At 31.7% G+C, this 21,376-nt stretch overlaps 1 protein-coding gene across 1 annotated transcript in view; it reads left to right on the forward strand.

The window, feature by feature from the left end:
- Positions 1 to 18,844, forward strand: part of LOC135951975 (cytadherence high molecular weight protein 2) — a 97,641-nt gene extending 78,797 nt beyond the window's left edge. The window contains exons 4-9 of the mRNA XM_065501735.1: positions 1,140 to 1,274; positions 4,470 to 4,660; positions 9,647 to 9,793; positions 9,912 to 10,071; positions 18,269 to 18,547; positions 18,615 to 18,844. Of these exons, the coding sequence (XP_065357807.1) occupies positions 1,140 to 1,274; positions 4,470 to 4,660; positions 9,647 to 9,793; positions 9,912 to 10,071; positions 18,269 to 18,547; positions 18,615 to 18,746 (1,044 nt within the window). The 3' untranslated portion in view covers positions 18,747 to 18,844. The remainder of the gene's footprint in view (positions 1 to 1,139; positions 1,275 to 4,469; positions 4,661 to 9,646; positions 9,794 to 9,911; positions 10,072 to 18,268; positions 18,548 to 18,614) is intronic.
- Positions 18,845 to 21,376: the final 2,532 nt, after the last annotated feature.

Here is a 21,376-nt window from a genome sequence, read left to right on the forward strand (position 1 = left end):
ATAAAAAAGTTCAAGTTTATGGCGAAAATCTAGTAGCTACCAAACATGTGTTTTTGTAAATCCCTTATTCCTAAAAAATTCCATTGAAATATACTGAATTGTGTAGGAGATAACGTGCGTATCTAAATCTATCTGTTGAGTGTTCGAACTACGAAGTGTTTCAATATTTAAAAGGTGTTGGCTGGTTGGTATGTTGGCTCTTTAAGATTTTTGATAGTCTTTAATTTAATGTCTTTTAATAGCTGAGTGTAGATAAACAGCAACGATAAAATGACAACTTTTGTGATAATTTCAGTTTATTGGCATTTTGCCAATAAAATGGTTGATGGCTGTGTAATATAATGCCGCCAAATGTGCACGAACATTAAAGTTTAATAAGTTGTAAAACAAAAGAGTCTATATCCATTTAGAATTAACCCTTATTTGGAGCGAGGGGTCAAATATAAACGAAATTTTACTAGTTACGAATTTTATTAATTTTGATTTTTTAATTTTTACAGAAATGAAAAGAAACAGGGAATTATTTGTGTAGCAACTTCTTCATAATGATCATTTATAATTATTTTCGTTCCCTATTTAAAGGTTAATTTTCACACCCTCCCTTAATGAACTTCCGAAATAACACAAGCAATCATAATTTCTTATCAATATGCACAAAATTTCAACTGAAAAACTTTCCTTTTACATGCAAAATCTAAATAAAAAAACAAAAGTAAAAAATACCATCAGGTACGAAATTAAAGTGACATTTTTGTCACCAATAATTCGTATTTAATACATTGACATTATACGTCTATTTCTTTCTAATATTTATTCGTACATTAAAATTCTGGCACTTTTGCTTTTGACAGTGATGGATGAAGGCAGGTTGTTTAGCTTAAAATGACAATAAACCAGATTTTCATTTAAATTAGTTATTGAACCAACAAATAAACAAAGTTTTTGTAATTTTTTTTGTTTGTTTTTCCTTCATTTTGGTTGGTTACAATATGAACCAGGTATGAACCCTTTAGAAAAGTGCCACCTAACAACAAACTGCATTTTTTTATAAATAAATTAAATCATTTATATTTTTATGTATATTTTTGTAAATTTGTTTATTTTTGTCTGGTTTGCTTTTTTGTGGATTTATTTGACAGCTTAAAGAAGTCGAACGTGAACGCATTTTAATTATTGAGGGCAAAACGAATGTCATACCGGCAGAACTGGCTGACGATCCCATTTTTGTGGTGGACAAGAAGGCCGATTTGGAAATTTTGAAATCAAGAGCAAAGGTATTATATATTTGCTATTTAATATTTTAATGGAATAATTGCATACGTGAGAGTAAGGGATTAAACAAAAAGATAAGGAAGAGTGTTATTATTTGCCTGTGACGAATCTTATGCAGCCAAATACATACATATAATACTCGTGGTTTCGAATGGTAAAATGTCTGAAATAAGGAAAGAGATGTTAGGAATTTCACATGGGAAGGACGGAGGAGTTTCTGTATCTCCTCCTTCCAATGTATATTTTTGCTAATTGACTAAGATACTCGTACTCTCCAATGGATAGAAGCAAGCATAGAATAAACGCATATAACGGAAGGAGAGAGTAAAAAATTACTCTCTTTTCACACATACGGGTGATACAAACAAAAAATACATTCTCATGAATTAGGTTTTTGACAACATACTTAGGTTTCTGGCTCTCAGTTACCTATCTAGTTGTTGTCTATGGAAGCAAGGGTAATTTTCATACCAAACCCAGGAAAAGAGAGCAACGCATATCCGAAGGTATATAGATCCATACGCATAGAATAAAATATACATAGAAGCGTTACTGAGAGACAAAAAACCTATGTTTTGCAACAACAAAGTACATGTAAATCAATATATTTTGTTGTTGTGTGAACCAGAAAATTTGGGAGAGAGTAATTATTTTTAATCTCAGCTTGCTCTCAGTTATGCCTCTAGTTCTACCCTATGCCCATAAGATTAACATTATTCTGGGTTAGAAACCTTGGAACGAATTGTTGACACAATGGTAAAAAGACAAATACCAGACAACGCGTTAAACAACGCGCTTATAGAAATATATACTCATGGGTATTTTGGGAATCCCTTCAAGATAATGATCGTGGAAATAAAGAAGATAAGAAATATATGTATAGAGTCTGGCTAGAAATCCCAGAGACAGATCACCGGAGAATAATAATAGAACTGCTTTCTTAAAATCTGATATTATATTGTAAATTACCATTAATCCAACCTAATCTCCTAATGAAGCTGAAAATGACCTCTGGACTACAACAATTCCTTTATGGAATGGTTGGCCTAGCCACCTAAATCTATGTAGTTGAAATCACGGGTATTGGCAGATAATATGTTGCACAGTTTTCAGCTCATCTTCGTCAACGTATATTCTGCTGAAGACCGTCGCATCCATTCGCCCTAGCTCTATCTCAGGATTATACTCACGATCACTCCAACACTACCTTTGTAGTAGTAGTCTGATACCTGAGGTATTCAATCTTTGCCATAGGGCCCTAGAGATCCAACAGTTGAATCTATTCCTCCGCTTAGTGCGGAGAAGGTCCTCCTTCATTACTATCCTGTGGTAATAGCTGAGTGTTGGTTTCACCCAGTCATTAACATTCATAAGGTTCGCATACAGTCATGTATTAACATGGATTTTACCCTATGACCTTCCCGAGTTTTTAGTGCTGCCTGATCGCCATTATGTGGAAGCATTAGTTATGATGGATCTGATAAATACGAGGATGGTATTTTATCCTACTATGGGTAACTACCATACATATTCTATTAAGTATTATCATCGCTGAAGGTTACAAGCCCGTTTCTTATGCGGATGACGTAGCGATATTTATCAGAAGAAAGGATCCCAATGTTTAATGTGACATGGAAAAGGAAACCTTCAACATAAAGAAAGCAACTGTTCTGCATAAGCATATGTGGTGAAATGAAAACCACATTGAATATATTTTATGAATACCACTGATGAAAACACGAAATGAAATATATGACCAAACGGGAATGGGCTTCTATTATGACGAAATTTAGACAAATTCCTTCGTCTATCAGATCATAATACTGTCATTAAGTTTGAGATCATGGCGATTGCTTAAGGTACGTTTCCGCATACACCGTAATCGGCAACGATAACGAAATTCCATACATTTACACCGAAAAAAAGTTCGTTTTAGAACATTTTTTCGGTTCAAATATATAGAATTTCGTTTTCGGTGCCGATTACGGTGTATGCGGAAACGTAGCTTTAGGGGATTAAATGATTGAAAAGGATTGATAATAAAACTCTTACTCGTATCTTTAATAATCGTGAAATGAACGATAGTGTTCAATTGCGGAACGTTTTACAAAGCAAGAATGAAATAATGTTGTACTACAATTGGAACAATTTTAAGATAATAAGGGTCTCAAGACATCATGGTATTGTCGGAAATGAGAAGGAGGACAAGTTATCCAGGATAGGATACCGTCACTCTGGAAAATTTCAAAACATTCCTTCCCAAGGTTTAAGGATGCCTAAAAGAATGGGATATAAATGAGGATGTCCGAACTTTACAATCATCAGAATGACCAATATCCTATAGTAAACCCAAAATTACGGGGTTGTCATAGAATCCAATCATTGTCGGAATCGGTTTTGAAAACGACAGAAAAAGTACATTGGTCTTGCGAAATCGAAAGTTAACGATTTTATATTTGATCTAGAATAAAATTCTTTATCGATTAAAAAAAAAATATATTGTATTTCATAAGTCAAATGTACCTTTTTTGTCGTTTTCAAAACCAATTCCGACAATGATTGGATTCTATGACAAACCCGTTAAAGAGAACAACCGAGATCCTAAACCTAAATAGGTCAATATTAATTGAACACGCAGAGTTGAAAGTTCATTTGTATCGAATTAGTCTATCCGACAATTCGACCTGCAGAGCGTGTGATGCAGAGGAGGAAACACTGGAACATTACGTGTTCCGTTGTCCTACGTTTTGTCCAATCTGGACTACGATTTTAGGATTAAGGGCTCAAAACATACCGATATAGGCATATGTGTATATCCGAAATAGGTATGGGTCATGTAAATTCCTCTCTACTTAAACTGACCTAGCTTTGGGCAGTAACTATTTGTGCCAACATTGGAGAGACGTACATTTTGTGCTTAATTTATTTTTTTGTTGCAACACTTTTGTCTACTTTCAATACCAAATATTTATGATCAAAAGAGATTATTTTTGGAAAGTTTAATCCCGTTATGACCACAATTTTTAAACGAAGTATCAGCGTTATAGTGTATCTTAAATTTTGAATTTTTGCAAATGATGTTATTGAAAATTTAAATTACAAACAGCGCTCAATTTCAACATACTGTAAATTTCCATCCTTTCTGGAATAATAAATATTTATTAAAATCCTTTCTTCCCACTTTATTTATTTTTCAGTTAAAAACAAATCGTGAAAAAAATTCCGATCGTTTAAAACTGCAAGGTGTAAAATGGGAGCGTGAACGTTTGCAACATGAAGAGGAGGAGGCGCAACGCATCAATGTTTTACGGCAAAGATACAAAGAGCAAAAAGCGCTAGAAGAACAATACAAGGAGGAAGATGCCAACAAGGGTATGGATTTTTTAAGGTATGTGTGGTCCAGTTTTATATTTTTTCCTTTGTGTTCTACAGAATTCTAGGGCAATACAATTTTCTCACTTAAAATAATATTTATATAGGCCATCACATCATTTTTGTTTTTTGTTCACACTACAAACATTTTGTTTGTCTTATGGTGGAAGTGAGATGTTAATAGACCTTTTTCCACATCCTCCTATGGTTTACATAAATAAACATAATGTTTAAAAACTTCCTTCCGTATTTATGCGGGTAATAAAGAATGAAAAATAAAAAACAAAATAACTTTGTAAGAAAAAAATTAAATCACTATTGAATTTGTTGTATGTTTGTCTGTTTTCGAATGTAAAAATATTTTGCATAGTTAAAACATCCTGTAATAAATCATGGCATATTTAATTTCTTTTTTATTTCTTCTGCGTTTTTTGTGTTTTAAGGAAATCATTTATTATTTTATGATATTGTTTCCCTTTCAACGCTTTTCTTATGTAAATGTCTATTCTGGCTTTGTAATATTCACCAGCATAACCAGCCCTCAATACCACAGAGTTTATACAATATAAATTAATGTGAAATATGTATGTAAGACAAATAGGGTGGTCCAGTCTCTTAGATTATGATAACCATATTATGCAATGATGTAATGATTCCTCGTGGATATTATTGCCACAAACATAACATAATTACTACAATCTTATGTATGATTGCTGCAAGAATGTGAATGACAACTGCATCATATTATGGTTGCCGCTACTTATTAATAATTACACTGGCCAACAGCATTTTTGCGACCCTATAATTCTTAAAGGGCAGACTAGATCATTTTTGTAAAATAAACTATAGTCCAGCTGGTCTGAATTTTTTTTACAGTGGGTCAAAATTTTAGTTTTTTGATCGAAGGGAGCATTATACTAACTGAAAAAAATGTTGTAAGTAAATGTCTGAGAGAATTCTTATTGTCAGATTTATATTGTGAAATTTTATGGGGATAATTTTTGTGGACGATTTTAACCCTCTAGCTCATCTCTTTAGGGGCAAATTGATCCTTTTTCGAGAAAATCAAAAATAGTCCTTTCAAAAAGAGCATTTAAGGATTAAAATATTCTACGAAAATGTTTGCCAGCACATTATGCTTAATTAGCAAAATTACACTCCACCTCGGGTCTCAAATTTTTTAAAAACTTCGACAAAAATCCAAGAATGATCCGAATGAGCTATAATTTAAAATATAAATAGAAGATCTGCAAAAAACATGCATACATGTGTAAGTTATTTCTTTTAGTTCAAGAGATATTTAGGTATATTTAATTATTTTTTAATTCTGCTCTATCTTTTTTTGGTTTTTTAGATATGTCCGGCCTACGGAGGTTCGAAATTTGCGATAAAATTTCGAATACAATAAAATAACGTGCTAACAGCTATCTCGTTTCTATAAAAAGTTACACGAATCCACAGTTGGAACATGTAAAAATGGCCGTATTTTTTACGTTTTTTCCAAAACATATTTTCCATGGAATATATAAAAAAACGTTAACATTTTTCAAAAGGGAGCAAGGTTTGTGGAGCTTCTGAGGAATAAATACAAGCTTTTTCTATAAGTAGTTGGCATTGGTGAAAACCTTAGGACTTGAAGATTAAAAGTTTAGTGAAATAAAATAATTTTATGAATTTTTCGGACGTCAAAAAAATGTTTTCTACAAAAGAAAAAATATAGGGACTTTTTGGGAAAGAACTTAAAAAATACGGTAATTTTTACATGTTCCAACTTTGGGTGCTTGTAACATTTTATATGGACGAGATAACTGGTAGCAAGTTGTTTTTGTAGTATACGAAATTTTATCGCAAATATAGATTATATTTTATAAAAAAATTTCGAGCTCGAGCACAATTAAAAAAATAATTAAATATACCTAAATATCTCTTGAATTCCCGGCCGGGAAATCCCGGGAATCCCCGTAAAGTTGTTGCCGGGAATTTTAATTTTTTTCCTGGAAAAACGGGAAATTTAAAATTAATTGAAAATACTTTAATACATTTAAATATAACATCTCTGTTTGAATGAATGGCTTGTTCCAAATATTAGTGGAGGTTTTAAAGCCCATTAAGGATGCAGTAGAAGCATTAAGACATTTTGCTATGACGAACACTCTTTATGAACAGATGTTATCTAAAAATTTTACGATTTCTCAAAAAATGGTTCTTGCAATAAAATGTAAAGTTAATAAACAGTATAACAGCAGACTTACATATGTAAATTTCCTAATAACTTCTCAACATAATAAGCTAAATTATAATACAAAAAGACAATGTTCATACATTCGCCTATTTGACCACTATGTTCCCTCATCAGTTCAAAGCGATGATGATGATGTTTGCGAAATACAAACGGAGCACAATTTTAAAAACGAATTAGATTATTCAATCAATATTGAAAAAAAAAATAATCCTAAACGTTTAAAATCAAATGCTGAAATTAGTTTTAAGCGGGAATTAGCTTTATTTGAAGCAAGTAGCAATCGGAGAAAAAATTTAGATTGTCTTTATAATGCTTTTTTAACGATAAAGCCACCACCTGTTTAAAGCGAATGAGTTTTCTGGGTGTCTGGAAACATTGCCACTAAAATAAGAAAATGTCAAATGACTTACTGAATGCATTTTGAAAACTCAATTTTTTTAAAAAAAAAAAAATAGTTCTATGATGAACATTATTTATATGAAATAATAGCGGTATTCAAATGCAATTAAAATATTGATCGACAGTGAATTATAAAGGTACATTCACAATTTATAAAATTTTGTGACACTTAATCGCTCTTTTGCTCTATTACCAGGACAAGAGCTCTACCTAGTAACAAATGATCTCCAAATATTTTATAAAACATTTTTTTTTGTTTTATGTAAGTAGAATTGAATTGTAATGTATTGTTTTTCATTTTCTTTTAATAAAATTAAACAATTTTGTAAAATAATGTTCTTTTTTACTTATTTTTCTAGTTGAAAAGAAGTTCCCGGGAATCTCGGGAAATGAAATTTTTCATTCCCGCTTCCCGGGAAATAAAATTATCCGAGAAACCCCAAACCCTACTTACAACATTTTTTTCAGTTTGTATAATGCTCGCTTCGATCAAAAAATTAAAACTTTGACCCACAGTAAGAAAAAAATTCAGTCCAGCTGGGCTATAAGTTTATTCTCCAAAAATGGTCTATAGATCATTTGAGTATACTCAATATGCCCGTTCAGAATTATAGGGTCGCTATTCTGTTCCAATCAAAAAGTGTCAAATTGTTGGATAGTGTAATAAATATTGTGATAAATTAGACATAAACAAGTTTAATATGAACCAAATTTTGTGATGATCAGTCCATAATTGATCCATATAACCCATATATCAGACAAATATTTAATTGTCACATGTATAACACTCCTACTTGTTAATTATACCCTACACCACCATAGTGGGTGTATCTGCGTTTGTGCAGATGTTTGTAACGCCCAAAAATATTAGTCTAACCTTAAAGTATACCGATCGACTTAGAATCACTTTCTGAGTCGATTAAGCGATGTCCGTCTGGTTGGCTGGCTGTCCATGTAAACCTTGTGCACAGAGTACAGGTCGCAATTTTGAAGACATTTCGATGAAATTTGATACATATTATTTTTTCGGCTCAAGGACCAAGCCTATTGAAACTGGCTGAAATCGGTCCATTATTTCACCTAGCCCCCATACAAATGTCCTCCCGAAATTGGACTTTATCGGTCATAAATGTTTAATTTATATATGTATCTCCAAAAATTTCGCTCCAAATAAGTTTTATATATACAAAATTCATGTCACCAAATTTTGTTACGATCGGTCCATAATTAGTCATAGCTCCCATATAGACCCGCTTCCGAAAATCACTTTAACATGCATAAATCGCTTAAAAATGTTGGTAAACACACAAAATTCAACATAGTTAACTTTAATATACACATAAATCACACGACCTAATTTCATGGTGATCGGTCCATAATTGGTCATAGCCCCCATATAAGGCCCACTTCCGAAAATCACTCAAAAATATAAATTATTTAAATTTTAAAAGAAAATTTTTTTAGTGTAGGGTATTATATGGTTGGACTTGACCGACCATACTTTCTTACTTGTTTTGAATTAAGATTTTGTAGAATTAAATAATTCAAAACTGCAAAGCTCCAATTAAATTCATATAAAAACAAGTAAGAAAGTATAATCGGCCCGACCCGACCATAGACACCCCACACCATACATGGCTCATGAAAAAGGACTTACCCTAATGACCAGTCTATGAAGTAGGCCAACCAATATTATTTGACTGAGATTTTTGATGAAAACAAATGTAAGGGGATTATGTTTTCAATACATTAAAGAAATGGTTTCAATATTTTATTAAATATTTCACTAGATTTTATCAATGAGATATGAACTTTGCAATACTTACCTAATTTTCCACATTGCCGATTAGTTAAACTAAAAACTACTTTAGGCTACTGGTCAACTTAGGCACAGTGTGTTTTTTAACCCATATTTAAAACAGACATTTACGCAAACAATATTCTAAATTATTCTAGCATAACTTCTCCTGTTTAATATTCCTACATAATTTAATTCTTAATAAAATTTGTCTAAACAAATTGGCACACTTCTCCCCATACTAGACTATACTAAAATTTACATTCACTTGTTGCCTTTTGAAAATGTTCTACCATTTTTTTGTTGAAAATTAAGATGTTTATGGTTTATATTTGATGAAGATGAAGTTGATTCATGTAATACATCTTTTTCCATTTCTCACAAATTTTATTCAATTTTAATTAACTTTCGTTTTTTTCGCATGGTTGACTGGATAACGACTTTTACCAACCAGTAAAATAAAGCAAAACAAAGAAATGGAGGAAAAGAACATATTGTATTTTTGTGATTTACTTTAAATACATTTATTCAATTATCCCTCCTTTTACTTGTAATTTCTTTAGAATTGAAAACGAAGAATGGCGTCCTTGTGAACAGGAACTGAAAGAGTTTCTTGAACAGGAGCGTGCCAAGATGAAAGAACGTTCATTGCGTATGCCCACGCCATTCGCCACTGATCCCAAGGATATTAATAATATACTGAAAGCCAGGTAATAAATAAATGGTCATTTAAAATATTAATTTTGACAGATTACTGATTTGTTTTGTATAGTGTTTCAAATGCAGGAATGAGTATAATTGTTTACTTTTAATTTTATTTTATTTTAGGAAAGCTTTCCGTGAGGTTGAAAGACGTATACGTAAGGCCATTGAAGATAATCATGAGGAGAATGTACAACAGAAACATCTTCCACATCAACTGTCTGGCCAGCAACAATCAAACGGGTTTGCTATTTTAGGACAATCTCAAGAGAAAAATATACAACAGGTAAATTGGTAATTTTTTGTTTTCAATTTCTTCGATTTCTTTTTGTTCGGTCAATACAATGAATCATCTACGGAGAACGAAGACGGTTTATTAGTTTGTTTGTTATTTGTTGCACTACGATATTAAAATATTACAGATTTGTATTAAGCCAAAATAGTTGCAATGTCTAAAAAATAATATTGAAATGTTTTCCATGGTACCTGAATGTGTTTGCTTAACCTTTATATGCTCGGTAGTCTACATTTGTAGCATTTTTGCAGGAAAAGTTGAGTAAAACAAGTTAGAACGGTATATTCGGCTTTGCCGAATCTTAAATACCCTCCACCTGCATACATATTTTTTTAGGTTGATATATATGGGAGCTATAACCTTTTTAGGTTGCCTCACATTTTGGTTCATAGCTCTGGTTCTACTGAGCCGATTTTGCTGATTTTCAATACCAAACTGCTTAGGACAATAATAATCATATTTTTTGCAAGTCTACCAATTTTGTTTGCGTATTTTGGACGTGAGCGTATTTTACACAGACGGACATGGCTCAATCGCCTTAGAATTTCATAAGGTTCAAGAAAATATATACTTTGTTGGGTCTCAGATGAATATTTCTCAATGTTACACACGGAATGACAAACTTATATATACCCTCATTCACCACTTATGGTGGTGGAGGGTATAAAAATAATTTCTACAATAGGGTCCGAAATTTTCAGTAGCTTCCTAAAAATCAATTATAAGCAGTTTTGACCACTAACACGCTTCAAAAGTAATTTACAGCTCCCCCCAGGCCCTACTATTAAAAATGACCATCTCCTGGCCGGAAATCTACAAATGTATACACCATATAAAATGTATGGAAATTCACATCACTCTTTTACTCAACTCAAATTTTTCGGAATGCGGCATGTCGAACATGTCTTTTAGTATTAGGAGGCAGTTTTTGAACATTTCCAGTCTACCTAATCAAGCAATTCGAATTGGAGCTCATAATGTGTTTTATGGACTGTTGGCTCATCTCGTGCAACCAAAGGGCTCATCGAGTCGGCCGTATTTGATTTGATGTTGATGCTCGAACAAGTTCGGATTGATACTAACTCAAAAGCCGTGATAACGTTTCAAAAATAGAATGAACAAAACCGCTTCGCAAAGGGTGTGGAATAAGGTGACAAATATTGAATTGAAAGCATTCATTGGGGTTTTTTTTGGGCAGACGTTTATAAATAAAACGATGAAGATACAGATGTATTTTGATGTACGGAAGCAGTTTGTTATTACCGTAATGCCGAAATCTCTATTCAAGGAAATTTTGCGGTTCATTCGGTTTGATAGTGAGCATAGTAGAGCTGCTCGACTGGTTAACGATAAAGCTGCTCCAATTTATGCATTATGGGCTCTAATGAACAACAATCTTCGTCGGTACTATCAACCATCGGGAAGAACTAGATTTACGCAGTACATCTCATCCCAGCAAAGTATGGCATAAAAGTCTGGTTCGCATGCGACGCAAAGTCTATCCTCTCAAAACCGATATTTAAACAGGAATGACCTCAAATGCTAGTCGTACACGGCAATCTCTCCTACATTGGAGGAGAGACTGGTCTACCTTTGGGAAAACACCGGAACAACCATAATCTGTGCTGGGTAGGCATTGGATGTCCAAAAATCTCGGTCTTCTTGGTGAAATGAAAGCAGACCGCAAACGAGCAGTTTTTCTCGAATCAAAGTTGTCTCGAATTAAAGTTTGCGTTGGTGCCCTAAGTGACAAAAAAGGGGAAAGCAGTTGTACTACTTTCCAGTACGCCAGAAGAAAAAGAAGTCATAATATATCCTTGACTACAACGCAGCCAAAACAAGGACCACATCCACCAAACATACAAACGACGAAAGTTCCCGCGGAGCCTTGCAGAACAGCTCTTCATGCCACCAATTGAACAGCTCTCTAAAAATCCTAGGATATTTGGCCATGCTCCAACTCCCCTGGATATTGAAATGACACTCGGTAGAGCGTACTGGTATTTTTTCATACAAATACATATATTCTACAAATGTAAACTTCCGACCGTCAACGTAATTTTACAATCCCGTGCACATAAAGGTTAATTTGTCCATTTTAATAAATTGCACCATTTCTAGAATAGCTCTAAAATTATCATTGTTCTCAATACTATCAAGGCTTTATTCGGTTTTCTGAACTGATTACTACATCATTTATCTAGAACCTCCACAAAGATTCTTCAAAAATAGAAAGAACATATCATGAATGATCATGAAAATTACTCCAAAGTGAACATGAACTCTCGAAATGTTGATGGAGCTGTGCAACTTAAACATTATCCTTCCAAAAAGACCACCAACTACAATATTGGTTCAAAGCTTTTCCTCACTACATAATGGAGGAAAATCAGGAATCGAGAGAATGGAATGCTTAAAGATCAGTTCGATATTTTGGAAATAAATTTAACAGTGCTAACAGTATGATCCAATTGCCATAAAATTTCATATAGGCGTAGCAGAGTTTAAGTTTTTGGCCGAAACCCCGCTTTACTCTTTGTTTCCCTGAAAAAAATTTTCTTAATGTGTTTATATTTTTGTCAATAGTATCTTAACAGGGATAGTTTTAAAACAGAACACGGCTAACATATGCTACTAGGGGTTTCCCTACGCCGAATTTAACTTATTTTTTATCGAAATTTCTATTTAAAATAAGTGTTTTAAAATCTCATAGCTGGTTTTCCAAAATGGGCAACAGTTTTACATAGTATTCCAAATCAGTTATGTTAGTCCGTCTGTTGCTCATCCTTTGAGGTCATGAAAGAATCAAGCAAATTTCGGATACTCTGTTCTGAAGTGAATCCCATCCCAGAGAGAGCGTTGTGCGTCGATCTAAACAAACTGTAGGCATACTGGGCAAGGTCTGGACTATAAAGTAGGTGAGGCAAAACTTTCTAGATAGTTTTTAACAGGTATTGCAACATGTGGCCTAGCGTTGTCATGATGGAATATTAAAGTTTCATGTCTGGGCGTTTTTCGGCTAATGTTCGCTTCAAACCAATCAGTTGCGTTCGGTACAGGTTCCCTGTGATGGTCTGTCCAGATTTCAGCAGCTCATAATATATAGTACCCTTTTAGTCCTACCAAATACAGTGCAATCATTGCCTTAGCACCATGGATATTTGGCTTTTGTTATCGTAATCTACGGGTTATCGCGATAATGATTCGGTCCAAAAATTATTTTATTGTATTCCAGATATCGAGGGAATATATTCAAAACCCTCTATCTTTGATTTTCACGAAAATGACTTTTTGATGGTAAAATGTCCAGTAAAACAGCCCTCATCTATGGTGTGAATTTCATAACGAACATATTTTTTTTTGCAGTTTATTTTGAATTTTTGTTACTTCCCTATCTTATACAATTAATTTTTTCCAAATGCAAAACCTATCTTTTCAAATGCATAATTAATTTTCAAACATTTTTTGGAATAATTTCTTCTTACAATACATGATTTCTTACTAATTTTAGCAGCTGAATATGAATTTTATATTTTTCAATCATTTATCAAAACAGCGAAACCGATTCTGATTTGAATTACCATGAAGATATTTTAACTTTTTGTTTTTGGAAATTAAATGATTTAAGTTGGAATTTGCTTAAAAAAAGTGTCTACTTTTAAAGTGTCATCATTATGGTTGTGGCTACGAAAACCGCAACCATTATTTATCTAAAGCTCAATCCAATTTTGCTGCAGATAATAATAAAGTTGTTGAACAGAAGTTCTTAGATAGAGATTAAATTATAAAATTAATCGATACAATTGCCAATCGATTAAGTTAGAATTACTAGAGAAGCCAGGAAGACTGTTCAAATTCATAATGAGATCTTAAAAAAGCGTTCGACGAATAATATTTAAATTATGATTTCTTTAATAACACTGTCCAACAAATTGAGACTTTTTGATTGGAATAGAACAGCGACCCTATAATTCTGAAAGGGCATGTTGAGTATATAATTTTTGTAGAATAAACTTATAGTCCAGCTGGTCTGATTTTTTTTTACAGTGGGTCAGTAGCATTATACTAACTGAAAAAAAGTTGTATGTTAATATCTGAGAGAATTCTTATTATCAGAGTTATATTGTGGAATTTTATGGAGATCATTTTTGTGGAAGATCATAAACCCCTATCTCCTCTCTTTAAGGTCAAAGTCCTTTCAAAAAGTACATTTAAGGATTAAAATATTCTACGAAATTGTTTGCCGTTAAATTTCAATGGGGGTCACCGAAGACACAAAAGTTGTAAATAGAGCCCTTTATGCTTAATTAGCCAAATTACATGCCATATCGGGTCTCACATTTTTTAAAAATATCTCCAAAAATCCAAGTATGATCCGAATGAGCTGAAATTTAAAATACAAATAGTGCATAAGGAGATTTACAAAATATATGTAAATATATGTAAGTTATCTTTTTTAGTTCAAGAGATATTTAGGTTTATTTATTTTTTTTTTAATTCTGCTCGATCTTTTTTTGGTTTTTTAGATATGGCGGGTCTACGAAGGTTCGAAATTTTTTTTAAAATATTATCTACATTTGCTATAAAATTTCGAAAACAATAAAAATAATATGCTAACAGTTATCTCATCCCTATAAAAAGTTACACGCATCCAAAGTTGGAACATGCAAAAATGGCCATATTTTTACGTTTTTTCAAAAACACATTTTAACATTTTTCAAAAGGGAACAAGCTTTGTGGAACTCCTGGTTAATAAATATAAGCTTTTTGTATAAGTCGTTGGTATTGTTGAAAACCTTAGGACTTGAAGCTTAATAGTTTGGTGAAGTGAAATAATTTTATGAATTTTTCGGACGTCATTTACCTTAGAAACTAAAAAATTATAATATAGGGATTTTTCATGAACAAAAATATAAAGTTTGAATTAATTTATAATTTCAACGGTTAAAGATAATACATCAAAAATTGGAAATAGTGTAGATCCAAATGTCCTTAAATCAATGGCGTTACAATTTTTGACACTCTATATTTTAAAATACCAAAATTATTAAAACGGAGAAAATGTATATTAAAAACTGAGTTTTTTAGAAAATATCCTACTGCAATGTTATTTACCGTGTGATAGTAAAATACCTTTGCACGTATTTAAGTATTATATAGGGCTATATAGCATGATGCCTTATCGAGGATCGGTGCTTTGCCTTTTTATAATTTTTTACTGAAACCAAATTTTTTTTTTAAATTGTAAAAGTTTGGATAAGTCTGGAAGCGACTAGGTCCACTTAAGTGAGCCAAGTTTTACTTTACACGCTTTTGCATTAGGTTCTCTTTTCAGGTCGTATACAAATTTTATACAGTCCCGAAGAAAATTTTTTTCTACAAAAGAAAAAATATATGGGCTTTTTTGGGAAAAAACGTAAAAATTGTGACAATTTTTTCACGTTCCAACTGTGGGTGCGTCTAACTTTTTATAGGGATGAGATAATTGTTATTTTGATTGTTTTTGAAATTTTGTAGCAAATATTGATAATATTTTAAAAAAAAATTTCGTAGGCCCGCCATATCTAAAAAACCAAAAAAAAAGATTGTGCAGAATTAAAAAAAAAAAAAATAAATAAATAAACCTAAATATCTCTTGAACTAAAACAGAAAACTGACATATATTTACATATATTTGAAAATCTCCTTATGGACTATTTACATTTTAAATTTCATATCATTCGGATCATACTTGGATTTTTGGAGATATTTTTAAAAAATGTGAAACCCGATATGGCTTTTAATTTTGCTAATTAAGAGCTCTATTTACAACTTTTGTGGCTTTGGTGACCCCCAATGAAATTTCGTAGAATATTTTAATCCTTAAATGTCCTTTTTGAAATGACTTTTTTCGATTTTCTCGAAAAAGTGGTCAATTTGACCCCTAAAGGTAGGAGATAGGGGGTTAAGATCTTCCACAAAACTGATCCCCATAAAATTCCACGATATAACTCTGGCAATAAGAATTCTCTCAGATATTAACTTACAACATTTTTTTCAGTTAGTATAATGGACCCTTCGATCAAAAAATTAAAACTTTGACCCACTGTAAAAAAATTCAGACCAGCTGGACTATAAGTTTATTCTACAAAAATGATCTACTCAACATGCCCTTTCAGAATTATAGGGTCGCTGTTCTGTTCCAATCAAAAAGTCTCAATTTGTTGGACAGTGTTTTTAGCATAAAACGTTCGACGAACTAACCACTAATAATAAATTAGCCGTTATCTTAAATAAATTACGTTAAAAAATGACAAATGACATAAATGAAATCAAAATAATTAATTTTTATTAAAATGCAAAACCATAGGTTAACATACAGACGAGACGTAATTGTCAAAAACCTAAGTCTGTTGTCAAAAACCTATCTCTTGCAACAATAAAATACATGCTAATCAATGTATGTTGTTGTGTCAGACATATGATTTGTTGTATTTTTGTTTGACAATTCGCAGTGTCTCGTCTCTATGTATAATTCTCTATGAGCAAAACCCTCTATCTGATCATATTCATACATACACATTGAATATTTTTGAAAATAAAAACCCTCTATCTATCATAAAGTCCACAATAATGAAAAATTTTAAAAACCAATTACATGTGAGATTCAGTAGTTGCTTTTAAAAAATATTGTAGAATACCGAATTTTAATAACTCAAGTAATACGCGAAAAATACTGTTTTTTGGCTCTCCTGAAAAGTTGTGTTTTTCAAGATGAATATAGTCCCTCGATATACAAAATCGTCATTCTTGGTCTCTCAGTTTCAATTCGTATGGTACCCAATTTCCCTTCTTTTGGATTAATCCAGCTGCTTTCTAAATCTTTGAAATTGCTGGTAGAGTATCTCCCAATGATTTTGCAAGCTCTTGTTAAGTTTACCAACAATCTTCATGGAGTAATGCCTCCAATTCTTGGTCTTCAAATTTTTTTTGGCAGGCATGGGCGATCTTTGTGTCAAACTCACCACTTCTGAACCGCACATTCACTGTAAGCTTCGGTGAGCAAATCGATGTGCTTCAGCGGCACTTTTAAAGAAGTAAAGCAAAACTTCCCGCATATGACGCTTTGTTGGCGCAAAGTTCGACATTTTCGAAGCAAAATAAAACTATGTGGTTTACACTATAGTATTCAATAACAAAGTGAGAAGAAATGACAGTTCTGTACCCTTTAAAATGACTTATAAGTTATTAAAAACAAAAATCGCGTTCAAAATATACGCCCTCTATTGTAAATCCCGCATTTTAAGTCATACAACCAATATTTATTCTAACGTTTTGTAATAGAATCTCAGTTCTCATAAAAATCTACTTCGCATGTTAAGGTATTTCTTATTCCCCTTAACTCAACTAAAATACCCTAAATTTGATATTTATTTAAGTTCGTTTAATTTGATTCATCACAATTTTCCCAAAACTTATTCAAGAAAAAACTTTTGATATTCGTATCAAGGTTTGTTTTCATTGTTTTTTTTGCAGCCGCTGTTTGTATTTTTGTTACGTTTTGTCCGTTTTATTTGCCGTAAAAGTTAAGGAACTCAAAATACCTGTAAACTGTTGTCGGTTTAAACAAACAACAAGTAGGAGTGTTCTTTTATTTCTGTTTTATTTTTTTATTTTTTTTTTGTTAGCTACAAAAGTTGTTTATATTTCATGGATACATTTTTATAAATAAAGTGTAAACATTAAAGTTTTGTTACGAACAGCAACAATAAGGAAAACTTTTAATACTTGTAACACAATATGATTGTTGGAAATCAGTCAATGGAGAAGGTGGTAACTAATAGAAAATTACTCTTTTAAAAGTAGTCTTAAACAGATTAAAAAAATAAGTTTTCTGTAGAGATATTTTCGTGTTAAGAAAAGTGAAAGGATTTTTTTTCATTTCATGTAAAAAGGTTTATCATATGGCTGCTTATTTGCACATGCATAAAGAATAGAATTATAGTTCCTTAAACTTAATAAATGTTATTTAATATTGATCTTTATCGCAATCACAAGAAGAAAAAAGATTTATTATTCAGAATAAATCTTTTTTTGCAGAAATTATGCAATATATCTCAATACTTTAATTTAATTGTTCATTTAGACTCTAAATTTTAGAGCATTATTAATTGCACTACAATTTCATCCATTAATATTACTACCTTAGGCCCTTGATGAATCCCCAACAACTAAAGATCCCTTTGAAACTGATGATACCGATACAGCAGTAGTTGGTAAAAATTTATCTTCTAACGATGGTTCTGATATATCAAGTGGCGAATCATTAGACGAAGGCAGTTCCATTAGTTTGGCTAAACAGCGATACGCTCACATGTTGCAACAGGAATTGGAAAACGATGTCAACGAAGGTCTACTCATCTCCAAAGAACAATACGATCATTTACGCTATGAAGATGAGAAAATAATGCAACTGCGAAATGCTCGAGTAAGTTAAAATAATAGAAAATGATTATTTTATAAACTTTTAATTAAAATGTTCGAATTGGTTGTAGGACATACGTGAATTGTATCAACTGGCTGAAGAGATTATTATTGGTGAGCGTGTTGAGAGTTATGCCGATGAGGAGGAAGCTCTAGCTGAAGAAGAAGAGGAGGAAGAACCAGAGATTCCCGACCAAGATTAATGTTCTAAATTTTATGTTTACTGATTTTCGTACTACTCACATTAGTTCTAAATAATTGTGTATCTGATATCCATCACTTTTTTAAAATAAATTTTAAACACCGGATTTGTGTAATGATTTATTATCAAGATTTATCATTCAGCTCTTCTAGATTTTTAGAAGATTGTAAAAAAACTTTCTACTAAACACATATACACCTTGGGTCTCAAATTTTTTAAAATAATCTACGAAAAAAAAAACAAGTAAGAAATAATACCCTAGACCATAGAGAACACATATAGCGGAAACTCTGCTGTCAAAGACCTAAAACCTAAGTCGTGAGAATGTATTAGTAAAAAAACTATGTGAAAACAAAAACAATATTATGAATATCTTATGAAGGATAAGAAAACAATAGCTTTGGTACAAGGGGAATCCCAGTTTTCATACAAATAAAATGTTCAGCAAGTACAAGGTGGCGCAAAAGTAATCCTCCCATCAGAAAATGCTATAAATTTAGCGATTCGTAACAAAAATTTAAGACTTTAGCTTCAGGTGAAATTTGATCCAATGACCTTAAGTGCAAAAAATTATTTTTTTGTATATTTGTGTTTCTAAAACGTAGTTGTTGATTTTTGAAATTAAATAAAATATCAAATATATCAACCACTCACTTTTCGAAAAAATTAAATTTTAATATCAAAATGGGTCGAATTTGACCCAAAGATCTTGTGAACGTTAAAAGAAGTAATCAAAATTCGAATTAAAAAGTATTTAAGCGTTTTAAAAAGGCTTATTTTTTTGTAATTAGAATACATGTATATTCTTTATCTTATTTCTAGGCGCTTTAATATTTTTCCAAAAATCCGGTTAAACGGTTATTATCAAAAAACCGAAACCGAAACCGGTTTATATTAAATTGCAATTTTTCGAAGAAACCGAAACCCGGTTTCTAAAAAATGTCGAAGAATCGATCAACCTACGGGATATTCACTTTACATTTGATTAGGTGTTAAAATTTGTGTCAAATTATGTTCAAAATCGAATCTTCTAGTGACATTTATTTAAGACAAATTTGACTATTACGTGAAAAATATAGTTTTTTGATACTAAATTTAAATGTAAAGCTATCTATAGACGGTTGTCAGATCTGGAAATGTACTGACAATGAAAAATTGTTAGCAAAAGGTAAATTGTCAGTTCCGACGATTGCAAGATACCCAATTTCATTGCCATTTGAAACAGTCAATTTGAAATTGTTCATCAGTGCCTTGGCCTGACTTTTTTCTTCTGAATTTTTCCAATTTGCAATCGTTCAAACTTACCTGGATGGCATCATCGACCTTTTGCCTTAAAATATCTTTGAGAAGTTTATGTTCAGTGCAACCAGCATTCCATAAACTTCGCAGTACCTTAACTTCCTCGATAAGTTCGATAATATTTTAGTGCGATCACACGGATTCCACCTTATAGCGTTACGTCTCACAGGACGTAGTGGGGCAGAATCAAAATTTTTTGAAAATAAATCTGGCATTTCTATACAGCTGGTCCGATCGTGATAAAATTCGACGTGGGCATAGAGTATTCGAGTTTAAATTATTAAAATGGACACTACAAATTCTCTAGGGGCGGCGCTATGGGGGCTCAAAGTAGGGTACCTTCGACAGGTACAATTTTTAAAATCGTGCCATTGTTTGAAGGACGGAGTTTTAAAGTAGCATATATTTGAATCAAATTGAGATATTAATTTAAAATTTTTTTGTAAGACCAAAAATTAACTTATCTAAACAAACAAAATTAGTTCGGAATAAACGTGAATCAAATTGTTCCTAATATTTGCAATCCTATTAAAATTTTGATACACATTTTAATTTTAGAAACTCAATAATTATGTAATATGTAATAAAATCTTTATTTATTAACAAAACTCAATGAAATTTTCTTTAAAAAAATTTCAAAGAGAACTCCGTAATTCCTAAAAAAAAATTCTGGACATATATAAAACACCCTCTGAGCAAATGAGGGATGTTTCCAACTTTCCATTACATCTGCTTTCCGATTGAAATTAAAATCTAAGTTTTCTATCGATAAACATATAACACGTTATATCTGTAATACATATATCTATCGCTTAAATAAAGTATTAGGTGTATTTAGTTTATATTTAGAAAACTGTTATCACAAATCAAAACTAAATACAACATTAACATTTAAATAAATACATAACAGTGCCTCACTTGCCACAATTCAGACAGTCAAGCATTCTGTTTTAATTGACAATATTTTACGCTCATTTATTCATTCGTTCGTGTAATCAATCATAAATTGATTTCTAGGTGGGAGTTGTTGCATTTGATTTGTTATTTATTTAGTTTTTATTGACGTTATATTAATTTATTTAGTAAATATTTGTTAACTACTTGTTATGAGTGTAGGAGTCAATTATGAAATATTAGTGTGAAATAAACTTATAGTACTTTTTACGTCTGATTGATAATGTGATAATAATTTGTATTCATCAATAAATTTAATGGCAGTTTAGTAACATAAATATTTTTATTAAAAAATAGGGGAAAATGATGAAATTATTTGCTTATATTTCGATTTAAAATTGCGTATTTATTTTGCGGTGGGTGTTACATATAACAATC

Source organism: Calliphora vicina, chromosome 2 (genome assembly GCF_958450345.1).
Source record: "Calliphora vicina chromosome 2, idCalVici1.1, whole genome shotgun sequence".
Lineage (NCBI taxonomy): Eukaryota > Metazoa > Arthropoda > Insecta > Diptera > Calliphoridae > Calliphora > Calliphora vicina.